Source organism: Talpa occidentalis, unplaced genomic scaffold (genome assembly GCF_014898055.3).
Source record: "Talpa occidentalis isolate TD23 unplaced genomic scaffold, MPIMG_talOcc4v2.1 talOcc4.18, whole genome shotgun sequence".
Classification (NCBI taxonomy): domain Eukaryota; kingdom Metazoa; phylum Chordata; class Mammalia; order Eulipotyphla; family Talpidae; genus Talpa; species Talpa occidentalis.
This window is the reverse complement of record NW_023601851.1, coordinates 5,177,474-5,193,645: the sequence shown is the minus strand read 5'-3', so window position 1 is coordinate 5,193,645 and position 16,172 is coordinate 5,177,474. Positions and strand designations below refer to the sequence as shown.

Sequence of the window (16,172 nt, the reverse complement as noted above, 5' to 3'; positions counted from 1 at the left end):
CAGCGTAGAATTCTTGTCCATTCACATTAGAAAAGCAAGCTTTATGTTGAACACCGACTCTGTGATCCAGATATCAGAAGGTCAAGATGCTTCTTAAATACCTGAATGTTGATTTTGATGAAATGTGTTTTGGTAGATGAATGTGTTATTTAGACTATATGTGAACTTCTTATGTATATTTTTAAAATTTATTCATACAAGAGCTGGGGTGCAGGCCAAATGGTGTGTGTGTGTGTGTGTGTGTGTGTGAGAGAGAGAGAGAGAGAGAGAGAGAGAGAGAGAGAGAGAGAGGATTCACCAGAGACAGTGTGGGGCATAGAACAGGCCGACTGACCGAAATACACTACTGAGGGGAGCAGTGGGCAAGAAGGGTGATGTCTGCCATGCCCTGTGGGTAGCTCCCTGCTGTGGAGGGGGCAGATAGCTTGTCAGTCAGCGGGGTGCTTAACCCCTTCAGCCCCAGGGCGGCCCCGTTGACCTCTCTTCCCTCAGAGCCCTGAACCCATTATGGGCCCCGCAGTTTTCATGGGCCTCGCCCACCTGCCGGTTCTCCTCAACCTCCACTCCTCCCACTTCCAGGCCTCAACCCCACCCCAACGACGGCCTGACGGGCTGCGCAAGGGGTTGTGGGAAATGTAGTCTCCAGCCCCCGTGGTTCCCGCGGAGGTTTCTGGGCGGGGCTTCCGATCTCTGCGCGATCCCCGCCCCCCACCCCCCACCACCGTCCGAACGTTCTGGCGCCTCCGCGAGCTCTGGGGCGCCCCGAGGTGAGCGCGGGTTTGTCCCGGGAGGCCGGGCTCGGGTGAGCGGAGACGCCGGGGGGTTGGGAGCGGGGGCGCGGGCGAGCGGGGCCCCGGCCGCGTGGAGTCGGGCGCTTTGGAGCCGATTCCCCCGGAGCGCGCGTGGGGGCGGGGCAGGGACGTTGGGGAGAACGTCCCGGCCTTTCCGGGGTGTCCCCGGCGCGGCCGCCCGGCCCTGACCCCGGACGCTGCCCGGGGTCTTCCCGGGGCGGGGGACGGGGTCCCCGAGGCGGGGCCCTGGGGAAGCGCGGGTCCGCCTGTGCGCATGCGCGCTGACTCCTCTGGACCCCCGAAAGTCGGGCGGTGAGGGAGAGGAGAGCCAGGCTGCGTTTCTGGGCGGGGTTGTATTGCGCCCGGGGCCAGATTCATGGACCCAAGGTGGGTGGGTGACGTTGCTCAGGTTGCCAGGATGGAGGCAGCCCCTGTGGGGGGGGAGGTCCCGGGTTTGGGGGGTGTGGTTCCTGCTGCGTTAGAGGCTTGTTGTCTGAATTTCCAGGCTCCTTTCGCATTCCCGCCCCCTGGCGGCGTCCTGCTGGCTTCTGCATTAGGCCTCCAGCCTGGAGGTGAGCACCCAGGGGGACTGTGTCCCTGTTGGGGTGTCCACGGAGAGGAGGGCGGGAAGCGGCGCGGAGCCACTGCCGGGGTGTCCTGGCAGAACAGTGCGTTCGGGGCGTCGTCTCGTTGGAAATCGTGTCCACACTCTGAAGTGACTCCTCAGCTTTGAGACTGTTGTTCCTGCGTCACTGTTGATCAGGCAGTGGGAAGTGTCACCTTTTGTTAAGTTATGGTGAACCGTGAACCCACGTTCTGCGCGAGTGCTCATGGACTCGCGGGGCCTTTCCTGCCCCTACTAGAAGTGTCACACGGCCGTCACCCGCAGTGACTCTCTGGTGTCTCCAGGCAGCGTGTGGCGGGCTCTGGAAAGGAGACCAGGACCCCATGCAGCTGCCTCCGTCCTCTGTGCTGGACCCCATCGCCCCTCCCAGCACCGCCTCCAGAGCCCTCGCGCGTCTGTGAGAGCAGCGACAATGGGCCAATCTCTGGTGAGTGCTGTGTTTGCTTCAGCTTGGGGTGCATTGACTTTATGGGAGTACCTCAATGGACATGTAAATTAGAAACATAGTTTTCTCCAGGGACACATTCCTCACCAGAGAAAGGTGTGGCGTAGATCCAGGCACTTCACATGTCAGCATGTGTGAAGATTGGGCTCTGCCCTGGTGCTCACGCAGCACAGAGTCTGTACCTGGGTCGCGGTTGATGACACTGAAGGTGTGGACTGTGGCTCTTCACCCCGCTGGACAGAAACACTTCCCAGCTCTGCGCTGATAAGGTGCGGGGTGAGGGAGGAGGAGGAGGATGGGGCCAGAGGACCTGACTGCAGAATGGGGGTGAAGGAGCCACATGTCTTTTAAAAAGGACAACTGATTTTTTTTTCAAGATTTGTTTATTTATTTATACAAGCACTGGGTATAGTCAGAAGCGCAGGAGGGTGAGAGAATTCACCAGAGCCAGAGCGGGGAGCAGAGCAGGCAGAAGGACCGAAGTACACTGCTGAGGGGAGCAGCGGGCAGCAGGAGAGGTCTGCGCGCCATGTGGGACCATCGCTGGCGGTCGAACTGGTGCTGCAGAGGCTGCGGGCAGCTTCACAACCCAACGCTCAACTCCTTGCGGCCCCCAGGAGGCCCCAACTAAATTTTTAAGGTTTCTGTGCAATAGCTAAAATCATATACTGTGTCCTGCACAACTCTCGGAGACTTTCATGCAGGCATCAGTCTTGGCATGTGTGCCGTTGAGTCCAATGGGGGATCCTTACATTCCTGCCCCTGCCTTTCTTTCAGGTGGCCTGCAAACCGAAGGTGCCCAGTAGACTCTTCAGAGTCCTTTTTTCTGGCCGTTGTTTCCACTGCTCCTGCACATTTCTCCTTGGTGTGGTCTGAATGCATTTCTAGTGACACTCACTACACCCTAAGTTGCTCTCCAGTCCAGTTACACTCTCCACATTTTCCTGCCATGTTTGAGAACACCATGTGTGACCTTTTGGAAATTTCATTTTTTTTAATTGTTTTAAAGCTTCTTATACTTTTTTCTTATTCTTTTACTTATTTTCCCTCCTTGATCTGTCATTGACATGTGTAGCACTAAAAGCCTTCTGCTGAAATAGTTGCCAGTTTTTTCCTACAATCCTAATGGGTTTTGTCCTACCCCTTATTTCCCCTCTAACAAACCACTCTGGCCCGTCCCCCGTCTGCCTCCCTCCCTAACTACTTCACCCATTCCCCTGTTCCCTCTGGTGGATCTTTACTTTCAAATGACCCTGTTCAAGTTTTATTCAAGTATTTTGGCTGTAAATGTTTTTTGGGTATTTATTTTCCACAGATGAGTGAAGCCATCTCATATGTGTCTTTACTTTTTGGCTTATTTCACTCAAGAATAGCACCTCCCGGGGCCTCCCTGGTGGCACAAGGGGTTAAGATGCAACCGATGGGGCTGTCTGTAGTCTCTGCAGCACAAGTTCCATCACCCGGCCAGCCAGGGAGCTACCCACATGGCGCAGCAGACCTGACTGGCCTGCTGCGTCCCTCGGCAGTGTATTTCGGTCTATCTGCCTGTTCTGTTCCCTGCTCTGTCTCTGGTGAATCCTCTCACCTTCCTCCCCTGCACTTCTGGCCTGTACCCCAGCTCCTGTAGGCATAAATAAATAAATTTAAAAAAAATCACCTCCTTGCCCACCCATTTTATCCTCAGTGTGGCCCTTTGCTCCTTCCTTACAGCCCTGCAGTGCTCCCCTGCGTGTGCTCCACCATTCCTGCCCTGCCTCTGCCGAAGGGATGTAGATTGGGCCATGACTGGGCAGTTGGAAACACAGCTGCTCTGCTCACGGATGGGATAAATCTTTTTGTGTTTGAGTTTTCCCGTGAGGATAATGTGTAGAAGTATTGCAGATGATATGGATTTTCCGTTTTTATTTCCTAAGAAACCTCTGCACCCTCATCCACAGGGTCTGTTCTGACTGTCATGGCCACCAGCCGTAGGTGAGTGCTCCCTTTTCTCTGTGCCCTCTCCAGCGTTGTTCATTCCATATTTTTTTTTTTAGTGTTTCACTTTTTTAAATACTATTTTACTTATTTTTACATCATTTTCATTTTTGCACAGTGTAAACATTTACATCTTCATTATAGTCCCCATAAAATTCTCACCCCTCACCCCCCGTTTTGTATAAATCCATTTGTTTTCATTTGGGCCTTCTCAAGGGGTGAGGTGGCATATAAGTGTGATTTTAATTTACATTTCTCTTAAAATAAGTTAAGGTGAACATTCCTATTGTCTGTAGGATGTCAGAATTCCCTCTTTAGAGAAGAGTGTATGTAGTTCCTTTGTCCATTTTTTAATTAAGATTTATTCATTTATGCATACAAGAACTGGGGTACAGGCCAGAGGTGCAGAGGGTGAGGGGATTCGCCAGAGACAGAGTGAGGAGCAGAACAGGCAGACTTACTGAAACACACTGCTGAGGGGAGCAGTGGGGAGTCAGGAGAGGTCTGCTGCGCCATGCGGGTTGCTCCCTGCCAGCCAGGGATCGAACTCGCGCTGCAGAGGCTGTGGATAGCTTCATAGTCTGCGTCCCAACCCCTTGTGTCACCAGGGAGGCCCCCCTTTGTCCATTTTTAATTGAGTCATCAGTTGGTTTATTGCATTGTTTGGGGATGTTATAAATTTTGGAATGAACCCCTTGTCACATGTGTGGCATGCAGATTCTTTTTTCTGTTCTGTAGACTGCCTTTCAGTTTTTGGGCTGGTTTCTTTTAAGGTGTGAAAGCTTTTAGTTTTAATGGTGTCCCACTTGTTGATTTTTGCTTTTGTTTCCCTGGGTGTTGGGGTTGTGTTCCCTAGTGCACTTTGGGGCAACTGTCCTTAGTGTGTCCCTATATTTTCTGTCAAGTACATCACCAAATATTTAAGCCATTTGGAATTTTATAGATTGATTTATTTATCCATATAAGAGCTGGGGTACAGGCCAGACATGTGGTGGGTGAGAGGATTGACCAGAGACAGAGTGGGGAACAAAACAGGCAGATCTGGTGAAATACACTACTAAGGGGAACAGCAAGGAGACAGGAGAGGTCAGGTGTGCCGTGTGGGTGAGTTCCCTGACTGGGGATTGAACTCATGCTGCAGGGGCTGTGGATAGCTTCATAGTGCTTTGCCTTAACCCCTTTCTTAACCAGGGAGACTCCATGTTGCTGTATTAAGTCGGTTGGAATTTGTTGAGGATTTTTGCTTCTCTGTTCTTTGGTGGTGGTGGTCTATTTTTCCCTTTTATGCTTTCTTTTTTTTGGGGGGGGGATCAGGACAATATTGACATCATCGTATGTGTTGGTGAGTTTTCCTCCGACTTCAGTGTTTTGGAAGATGCACATTTCTTTGTGTTTGCTTCTGTCATGGTCTCTCTGATGATTTCTTTTCTGTGTCCCTGAATGCTTGAGTATCTTGTGCTCCTGAATGTAGCTAGTCCCTGTGTTCCGATCTGGTCTCCCGTCTTCAGTCTGCACTTCTCCAAGTGAGTCAGTCAACTGTGTTTTGCCATTTCTGCCAGTTACACTTGAGCGTGGGCCTCCTGCCCAGGCCTAGTACCACAGGCTCGGCTCCCACCTGACTGCGCCTGTAGCCGTCCCAATGGCACCTGCCGCTCATGCAACATGCAAACCTCGTCCTGTGTTGTGCCCTCCCATGTGGGATTAGATCTTTCTCAGCCCAGGTCTCCCGCCACCAGAAAGGGATTACTCTGTTCCAGAGCTTAGCCTCACCCAATGCAAGTTACTCTTCAATATTACCTGATATCTTAATGGTTGCTAACAACAGCACCACCGTGTGTGTGTGTGTGTGTGTGTGTGTGTGTGTGTGTGTGTGTGTTCACTTTCTTTCACATTACAGTTCTCATTCATGGCCAAACCTGATGGATGCATTTTCTCAGTGATGAGGTTGCTCCCTTTTCTGCCTCCGACTGGCCAGGGTGTGGTGACACCTCAGAGTTCAGGGGGAGAAAGTACTCAGGAGTCAGTGGGACGTGTTAGAACAAGGGTCATGACACAGACACTCGCTGAGTAAAACCAAATGTTCATCATTTGACCTTTGGTGGCTGGGAGTTTATGTCAGTGATGCTCAATGTAGTTTTTAATAAAGAGCTCCAGGTTTCTGTCATCGAGTCTGGAGTATAGTAGGTGTGTTTGCATTTGTCATACGTATGATTCTTGCTGAAGTTATGGTTAATGGTAGATTTTTTTTTTAATTTTGATAGATGTATAGAATATTGATAGAATGAATATATTTTGCAACCTAATTTTACCAGCTCTTCTGTCACCTGTGACCATGCAAGTGTTTCATTTTATAAACCTTTGCACTGTGGGGAGCAGCAGTGGCTGCTCTTCTGCCCAGCATGACTGTTGATTCCTTTTCTCCTTTTCCTAGTAAACGTGGCCCTCCATTCATTCATTCATTCATTCATAATTTAAATGATGAACTTATTTATGCATACAGAAACTGGGGTATGGGCCAGAGGTGTGGGGGGGAGGATTCTCCAGAGACAGAGTGGGGAGCAGAACAGGCAAATCTATTGAAATACACTGCTGAGTGGAGCAGTGGGCGAGTCAGGAGAGGTCTGCCACGCCATGTGGGTAGCTCTCTGGCTGGGGATTGAACTCATGCTGCTGTGGCTGCGGGACAGCTCCATAGGTAGTGTCTTTACCTTTGAGCCACCAGGAAAGCCCCTGACCCTTTATTTAAATGTAAAATAAAAAGTCTCCTTTCACTGTTATTGCATGTGGTGTTCTTTGGCTTTTAGTATCTGACAGTGTTATACAGCCATCACCACCTTCCAGATTTTTTTCATTTCCCAGTAATGAAATACTGTACTCATTAAACTCTCGCTCCCAACCGCTCTGTCCCTCAGCCCCTGTATCCACCATTTACTTTCTGTTTTCAAGAGTTTGACAAACAGACCTGTATGAATGGAGTCTTATTACACCTTGTTTTCTTGGTGAATCTCTTATTTTATTGCATTGTTAACTGTTTTGTGATTTCATAGGTACCGTACAGGAGTGCATTCATATTATAGTGTGCATCATTGTTTAGTTCCATTGTGAGGCTCATTAATAATCTCTTATGTGTATTTACCAGTCTTATTTATCCATTAATCCATCACCTGGGGCTTGGGTTGATTTTACTTTGGGCTGCAATGACTGGTGGTGCAGTGACAGTAGGTGAGCAAACATCTCTGCCCGTTCCTGCTGTCCCTGCTATTGGTGAACACCCCGGGGTGGGTGTGGGTCCTCCTGTCATTCTGAGTTCCCTTTTCCCAAGAATCACCTTCCTGTCTTCCCTCCTGGCTGCATCATTTATGTTTGCCCCAACAGTGTGCAAGGGAGCCCGGTCCCAATTTTTGCCAGTACTTGTTCTTTTCTTTCTTTTTAAATCATTGCGATTCCAGCGGACATAAAATCTCATCTCTTGTACTTCTCATTCATTTTTACTTTGTGCCTGCTCGTATTGAGAACGTTCATGTGTTAGGACCTGCTTGGGTATGTGATTTGCAGAACTGTGTATTCCAGTCCTTTACTCATGGTGGCACATTTCCATTTTGAACAGGGTCGAAAATGTGAGGGGATTGTATTGTCCCATTTTGTCATATGATCCTTTTATGGCATCCTGAGCCCACTCCTGCTGGGAGGTCCCGTGAGTTTCTGTGCGCAGAAATGAGCCATCCACCTTCTCTCTGCTGTTTTATTTCTCGTATTAGTGTTTTAATCAATGAGCTGTAAATAAATGCATTTTTGTTTTCCTAGAACTGGGATGTGCCGGCTTACCTTGCGAGAGTTGCTGTCAGTGCAGCAGGCTCTTAGTGTCCTGGATGCTGTTGTGTCTTTGCATTTGTTTAATTCATTGTTTAACCCTCCGGGTTTCTTTATTCCAGCAAGTCTCTGCCCTTGGTTCCGCTACATGCATTGCTTACTGTTTTGTCATTTCACTGGCAGCGTACAGGAGCTCCTGTGTGTGTGAACACGGGTGTGTGTTATAGTCTGCTCACTAGGTTTTCCTTTCCAGAGTCGCTTTACTATGGCTTTCATTAGTTTTCCAAGAATGAATTATAACTAGTTATGACCGTTTTTATGTATGTTGTCTTTTTGTTGTTGTTGTTACGTAACGTCACCCAAACCCATTGTGAATAGGGGACACTGAGCATCTTTGTTAGTCCTCCTCTCACTGTGAATGTTGATTTCACCTGTGGCTGTGTCAAGGACTTGTTTTGTGTTGAGGAAAAATCCTCTGAATCCTTTTTTAGCTAATACAAATGGAAATTTATTTTAATGGGTTCCTATTCTATATGTATGTGGCGGTGCACAGGATTTACTACACAGGAAAGGACATGATTGAATACATTTACGGATTTCTTAAGATGTTTGTTTTCTTATACCGTGTATCTTATTTTCCAAAACTCTTTCATTGCTATGATCTATTTTTTTCTTTCTCCAAAAGAAATATTTGTCTCTTCTAGTTGTTTTTCCTCTTCTTTCGATCCCTTTTGTTCTGGTCACCGTGTTCTCCCCTATGGCGATGAAAACTATCAATAATATCCTGGAGATTCCCAAATTCTTTCTTTTCTTTAATATTTATTTTATGTATGCATATAAACACTCGGGTGTAGGCCACAGGTGCAGGGGGTGAGAGGATTCACCAGAGACAGAGCGGGGAACAGAATAGGCAGACTGAGTGAAATACACTGCTGAGGGGAGCAGTGGGGAGACAGGAGATATCTGCTGCGCCTCGTGGATAGCTCCCTGGTTGGGGATCGAATTCGTGCTGCAGCAGCTGCCGATAGCTACATAGTGCTGAGACTTAAACTCTTGTGCCACCAGGGAGGCCCTGATTCCCAAATTTCTGTTTTCAAATTAGACTTCCTGATCTATCAGACACATGTCCAGTTGCGTGTGGAATTCCAGTGTCTACCAGCCCGTCATGCGGACAGCATATTAGGAAAACATTACTTGTACCTCAGCCACCAATTTATTACCAAGTTCTCCTCCCCTTTGTCCTTCCATTTTAGAACTGATGAACTGTTCTATCATCTTCTGACTCTGTTAGCTGAACATCTTTTCTTAAAATTTTATTTTATATATATTTTACATCATTTTTTTATTTCTGCACAAGTTATGCATTTTCATCTTGGTTATAGTCCCCATACCTCCCACCCCCCTTATTTTGACCCTAATCCCTCCACCCCCCACATAGTGCATCTCTGGTTTATACTTGCTTGTAGTTGAACATCTCTTACCTGTGCTTTTTCCCACCTCATTGCTTGAACATTTTGGTTTCGGGTTCAGTTTTTGTTTACTGTGAGTTGGAGATACCAGGCTTTGAGGTCACAGGAGTAAAATATTGTCACAAAGTTGCACACGATTTTCATGTGTTATGAAGCTCCTTTAGCACATGATTCCGGATGTATGTCTGTTACACCTGCCAGCCAGGCTATCAGCTCCTCAAGGAGCCAATTTTATTCATCCTTTTATTCTTAGAATCATAGACACTTCCAAATATATAAGGTAAGCTATAGTTCTACTTGTAGGACCAAAGGGGTGAATGTAGAGGCGAGGCTCTTTCATCTGCGAATTCTATACAGGACCAAAGACCCACAAAATAAGATGTGTTTGCACTTGCTCTATCTGACCCAGGCTGCCGGCCCTGAGATGAGAAATGTTCCCTCAGAAGAGACAGTGTCATTTGAAGATGTGGCTGTTAACTTCACGTGGCAGGAGTGGCGGTACCTGAGTGAAGCTCAGAGGACCCTGTACCGGGATGTGATGCTGGAGACCTGCAATCACCTAGTGTCCCTAGGTGAGGAAGCTCCAGTGTAACACTAGTGCAATGCTGTCTTCTGCACCGATAAGTGTGCACTTGCTTATGAAAATGAGTGTTGGTGAGGTTGAACTATGGCAGGCAGTGTACATTGTGGGTGTTTTGGTTTTCGTTTGGAAAGATTCAGATTGGCCTCTTTTGAACAGCTCTTCACACTGCATTTGTTAGTTTTCAAAGACTGAAGTTGAACTTGATCGAAGACCAACAGTGTTTCTCATCACAGGGCACTGTGTTACCAATCCTGAGGAAAGCATCAGGTCGCAGCAGGGATTACAGCCGTGGACTGTGGACGATCCCCCAAACCAGGACCTCTCAGGTCAGTCAGTGCTTGCCAGGCCGGGAGGCTGAGAGGAGGCTGGGAGTGTGGCCAGTGATATTGGCCACACTGAGGTGCTTTTCCAGTGTCCAACCTTGGAGAGTGTGTCTGCATATATCAAACTGATTCTTTATTCAGTTTCCAAATATTAATCTCTTGTGAATTTCATCCTGCTCTTTTAATGATGGTTGTCTATGTTCTTAAACGAGTATGCAGTCCCTGATACTGTGGGGATTATTCTGCATAATCACATTTCTCTGTTCTCTCTCTTAGTGTATTGTCATAGACTGTTTTCTTTAGGTACTTGTTGAGGGATTTTTTTATTCTTTCCGTATGTTTATGGGAAGTTTAGCCAGTGGTAAATTTTCTGAGGGGAGAGCAACAGTACTCACAGAAATGATCTTTACATTCTGAAGTTATATGCTCTGTGAGGAAAGAATATGTAATAAATACATTCATTAATAGAGAGGTAAAACCATAGAGGATGTTTGACCAGCATGAGTGGAGGATGTTGTTTTTGTGTGTGTTCCATACGCATCATTATAGAGATAATTCTTTTCTTTCAGAGCTCAGGTGAGGTGAATGGGTTGCACTGACATGTCATATCTATAGTTCCCTCTGCATTCTGGGATAGAGGCTATGTATTGCTATTGGAGATGTCACTGAGCAGGTGACTAACTCAAAAGGGATAGAGAGGCGTTGACTGGAGAGTTATTTAGAACATGAGTAGTGTTTCAGGGGCAAGCCTTGTGACCGCCCTCATAGTAATCGTGAGGCTGAGGAGGACCCAGAATTGTTCAGCGTTGGAAGGGATGTTCTGTGACATGGGAGGGGGAACCTGAGGTGGTGGTTTCTAAAGCCATGGCACCAAGAGTTTCAGGTTGGGGGCTCATACCTTGGGGAGCAGTGTGACCTGTGCAATTCCACCTTCTCATGGGAATCATTGGGAGGAAAGTAAAGGAATCGACGACAGTGTGATGTAGCTGAGAGTCACACACAACATAAAAACTGGAGCTGCTATGAACAAAGCAGAAACACAGGTTCCAGGGAGTGCGTTGAGACCACCAGGGTGTTGCTCTCAGAAGGATGTGAGAAAAGACTTTAACGCTGATAACAAAGGATGGATGCAGAACTTTTTTCCTATCGCTTAGCAGGAACGTGGGACACAATGATGAGGTGGAGTTTGCTGCATGTATTAGGATTCTGAGCCTTATGTGATATGATATTTAAATATGAACTGACTGGTCTCTTCCGTGGAGGGAAGCACATGCCTCTGAGAACCTCTGCAGGTGACCGTGGCCCGGGGTGGGGTTGAAAGAAAAACTAAGGAAATGGAGAAGCAGAGTCCTTGTGTCTCAGCCGGCCTCTTGCTTAAAGTGCCTGGGCAATGACTGGGTCTCTCAGTCCACAGGTTTCTGGGAAAGCCATGGCCTCTGCAGGGCTTGGTTATTCAGAAAGTACCCTCAAGAGCTGCACAGGGTCAGTCTAAGAAAGAAAGTGTGTAGGATCTATGTTGGGTGAAATGCTTCTGGTTGAAATCGACAACTCTAGTTAAAAGACTGTATTTACCAAATATTTATGATTTTATAAAACCATTGTGAAATTAGATTTACTGCTTTGTTATCCTGGTTTGGCATTAGAAAATCTGTTAATTGGGGCCTCCCTGGAGGCCTAGGGATTAAGTCTCTTAGCTCTCACTATTATGGCCTGAGTTTGATCCACAGTGAAGGAGTTCACTGACTTTGGCATAGCAAATCTCTCCTGTCTCACCCGCTGCTCCCCTCAACAGTGTATTTCAGTCAGTCCGCCTATTCTGGTCAACATACTCCCCTACAGCACGCTCCCCTACAGCACCCCCACGCCTGCACCTCTGGCCTACACCCCAGATCTCCTTTGCTAAAGTAAAAAATACCAAAAAAATCTATTCTGCCTATAATTTACTACGGGCAAAAAGCATGAATCAGAAAATCAATACCTGTAAATTATGTTGTAATATAGGAACTTCCGTGCCACTTAGTAGTATTCACTCAGAATGCTTACTTTTTAGAGACATGGTCATTTTTATCTCACTTTAGATGTCCATACTGTGGATCACCTGACTCAGGACAGCTCTGCAAATCAGGGCAGACATTTGTGGCAAGTTCTTACCACCAGCAGCAAAATACCATCCAACGAGAGAACTGACTTAATGGAAAAAAGCAATTTGCACTCAATTCATTGTTTGAACCATAGTATCAAAAATGAAAACAATTCAGCAATGATGTCTGAGAACTTTACTATACATAGGACCATGATGATCCCTGGTGAGCCTCGTGAAGAACATGCTGGAGAGAATGAGGAGGTCTCTAGTAGAATGAGGGAACCTATCAAGTATCCTGAGCACCTTAGTCACCAGGTGATTCAGAACTTTCAACAGCCTTTTGAATTTCGTGAACAAGGAAAAGTCATGAGTGAAGAAACAGTATTTACACCTAGAGGAGCCCTTCTGGAAGGGATTGTCCGTAAATGCAATGAGTGCAGGGACACCCGTGATAAGGTACCTTTCGTTGTCCGAGACAGAACCCAAGGAGGACAGACTCGCTGCAGTTGTAATGAAAAGGGGAGAGCTGCAGAGATTACTCCAGTGCATTTGAATCCTCCTAGGTATGTTGAACATGAGCAGCAGAAATGTTATGAAAGTGGGGCCAGTCTCAGAAACACATTTCACACCTATCCGCGTGAGAGTACCCAGTTAGCGAAGAATAATTTGGGATATAAGAGATATGGTGAAGCGGCCTCTAAAACCTCTGTTCTGACTGAACATCAGAAAACACAAGCAGACAATCAACCTGATGAGTGTGGGGGCACCACTGAGATTTCCTTACAGAGGGGATACCAGAGAAATCTCACTGCAGTGAAGTTGTTTGGCTCTAACGTTTATGTGAAAACTTACTCATGGAAGACTGCCCTCACTTTACATCCACAGTCTCAAATGGGAGTGAAGTGCTACCTGTGTCAGGTGTGTAAGAAAACTTTCAGGCGGAAACTTGCTTTTAGTGTCCATCAGAAAACTCATACAAGGGAGAAATCCTATGAATGTCAGGCGTGCAGGAAAGTGTTCTCCGGTAAGTCAGTTCGTGTTCTACATGAGAGGACTCACACTGGAGAGAAATGCTATGAATGTGAAGGGTGTGGGAAAGCTTTTTCCAGGAAGTCTCACCTTACTGAGCATCAGAGAATTCACACTGGAGAGAAGCCTTACGAATGTCAAGAGTGTAGGAAGACTTTCCACTTGAAATCATCCCTCCCTCACCATCAGAGAAGTCACACTGGAATGAAGCCTTATGAATGTCAAGGGTACAGGAAGACTTTCAACTGGAAATCATCCCTCACTGAACATCAGAGCGGTCACACTGGTGAGAAACGCTATGATTGTGAAGGGTGTGGGAAAGCTTTTTCTCGTAAGGCACACCTTACTAGACATCAGAGAATTCACACTGGAGAGAAACCCTATGAATGTGAAGGGTGTGGTAAAGCTTTTTCCAGTAAGTGTTACCTCAGTGAGCATCAGACAATTCAAAGTGGAGAGAAGCCTTATGAATGTCAAGAGTGTAGTAAGACTTTCCGATGGAAATCATCCCTCAGTCAACATCAGAGAAGTCACACTGGAGAGAAGCCTTATGAATGTGAAGAGTGTAGTAAGACTTTCCGATGGAAATCATCCCTCAGTAAACATCAGAGAATTCACACTGGAGAGAAACCCTATGATTGTGAAGCGTGTGGGAAAGCTTTTTCCCGTAAGTCCAACCTCATTAGACATCAGAGAAGTCACGCTGGAGAGAAACCCTATGATTGTGAAGCGTGTGGGAAAGCTTTTTCCCATAAGTCACACCTCATTACACATCAGAGAATTCATAGTGGAGGGAAATCCTACGAGTGTCAAGAATGTGGGAAGGCTTTCCGCCAGAAATTATCCCTCAGTAAACATCAGAGAAGTCACAGTGGAGAGAAGCCTTATGAGTGTCAAGAGTGTGGAAAAAGTTTTTCCAGTAAGCAGGCTCTCACTGGACATCAGAGATGTCACTGGACAAAATCCCTATGATTGTGAAGAGTGGGAATACTTTTCAGGAAGTCAGCCCTCACTAGGCATGACAAACTCCACACTGGAGGGAAATGCTATGAATGTCAAGAGTGTGCAGGCAATCCTCCCCTGGTGGTGCAGGTGGTTGAGCGCAGTGCTGTGAAGCTGTCCGTGGACTTTGCGGTGGGAGTTTGATTTCCTGGCCGGCCAGGAACAGCCCCATGGTGCGGCAGACCTCTCCATTCTGGCCCACTGCATGTATTTCAGCAGTGTATTTCGGTCAGTCTGCCTGTACTGTTCCCCGCTCTGTCTCTGCTGCATCCTCTCCCCCTCCCACACATCTGGCCTGTACCCTGGTTCTTGTATGCTTGAATAAATAAAAATCTTTTAAAAAATATTCAAACGTAGGAGCTTAAACCACATCATGCAGCTGAGAGCAATGGGAACTGACATACAGTTTCAATCCTAATTGCGTGGAGTTACCTGGTTCACTCTGTTCTCCCAAGTTCATGCAGTGATGATGTTGCTGTTCCTGTTGCCGTTGCCTCTAGTATCCTCTTAAGTTCCTGGGCGATGCTATGCCTGTCCACAGCAGCTGTCTGTCTACATGGCACACTGCATGTTGCGTGGGTAAGTGATCTCTCTGGGTTTTCTAACTTAGTCGTCACGTTCTGTCCAGTACTCTAGGTCTCTGTGGTGCCCCCCGATGCTGGAATTGCTCACCACCAAAATGTCCTCCTCTAGAAGGAAACGTTGAACTGTGTGCTATCGGCTATAGGTTGAGGTCTGCAGATGTCTTTACCTACCTTTCATGATGAAGGTTTTTCGGGGCCTCCCTGGTGGCCTCGGGGTTAAGTCTCAGCACTATTGCCTGCTTTGGCCAGGGTTTCAGCCCCAGCTAGGGAGCCGCCCCACATATGGCCACAGCAGGCCTCTCCTGTGTCACCCGCTGCTCCCGTTAGCCAGATATTTCAGTGGTTCTGCCTGTTTGTCACCACACTCAGTATCTGGTGAATCCTAACACCCCCGAACCTCTGGTCTACACCCCAGTTCTACAAAATAAGGGAATTTTTTTGGAAGATTAATTCTGCACACAAGATCTGGGGTGCAAGCCGGAGGTATGAGGGGGTGAGAGGATTCTCCACAGAGAGAGTGGGGTGCACTACAGGCGGATCTACTGAAATCCACTGCTGAGGGGGGCAGTGGGGACACAGGAAAGGTCTACTGTGCCCTTGGGTCACCTCCCCGGCCAGGGATCGAACTCATGTCTGCAGTACTGAGAACAGCTTCATAGTGGTGAGACTTTACCCCTGCGCCAACTGAGGCCCCTGAATTTTTTTAAAGGAAAGGATTCTTGCCTGTTAATTTTTTTTATTAAATTATTGTTCATCTTTGTGCAATATTGGATTGCTCCCTTTCTGTATAATTCTTGCAAATGTCCTGTCCGCACCGCCCCTGTGACCCGTCACCCCAGGCCCTGGTGCTCCTCCTCCCCTCCTGGCCCCTCTTCTGCCCCATTCCCTGCTGGCGTCTCAGCTCTGTCATCTGCCTGCTAGTTTTGACTTTTTCCCCTGACCCTTTCTTCGTTCCCCTGTATTCCTCCTGGAGGTGATGATGTAATCCAGGTCTTTTTCCTTCACTCTTGTTCAGAACATAATCCCTTCCGCCGTTGCTGGTCTTGTCCTGAATGTGGTCTTTGTCTGAGTCAGTTCATAGCTTTGGGTGAGTGGTCGGTGTGGAATGTGGTGGCTGAGGAAGTCCTTGATGTAACTCTCGCTCCCACTCCCCCCTCAGCGGCCCCGGGCACCTTCTGGTGTGTTTCTTTGGCTCCATGGTGATGCCTAGCGGAGAGTTTGTGCAGCAGGCCTGGAGTCTGAGGCCTAGGGTGTGCTCTTCCTCATTTCTTGTCTTTGGTGCGAAAGTACTTCCAAGTGGAGCCCAGAGTTCCAGAAGAGCCAGACATTTACTCACAGGAGTAAGGACAAGAAAGCTCCCTGAGCAGAACGGTCCCGAGGGGTGGCCGCTGGGGCCGAGAAGCAGGGGCTCCCACGGCTGTGGCGGTCAGGGAGGGGTGCTGGTTGTGGGGGTC

At 47.7% G+C, this 16,172-nt stretch overlaps 1 protein-coding gene across 1 annotated transcript; it reads left to right on the top strand.

The window, feature by feature from the left end:
- Nucleotides 1-727: 727 nt before the first annotated feature.
- On the top strand, nucleotides 728-14,939 carry LOC119250677 (zinc finger protein 39-like). Its single transcript, XM_054697645.1, has 5 exons — nucleotides 728-767; nucleotides 1,655-1,843; nucleotides 9,524-9,686; nucleotides 9,931-10,023; nucleotides 14,635-14,939. The coding sequence occupies exons 2-5, from the start codon at nucleotides 1,829-1,831 to the stop codon at nucleotides 14,643-14,645; spliced, it is 282 nt and encodes a 93-aa protein (XP_054553620.1). The 5' UTR covers nucleotides 728-767; nucleotides 1,655-1,828; the 3' UTR covers nucleotides 14,646-14,939.
- The last annotated feature ends 1,233 nt before the right edge of the window (nucleotides 14,940-16,172 follow it).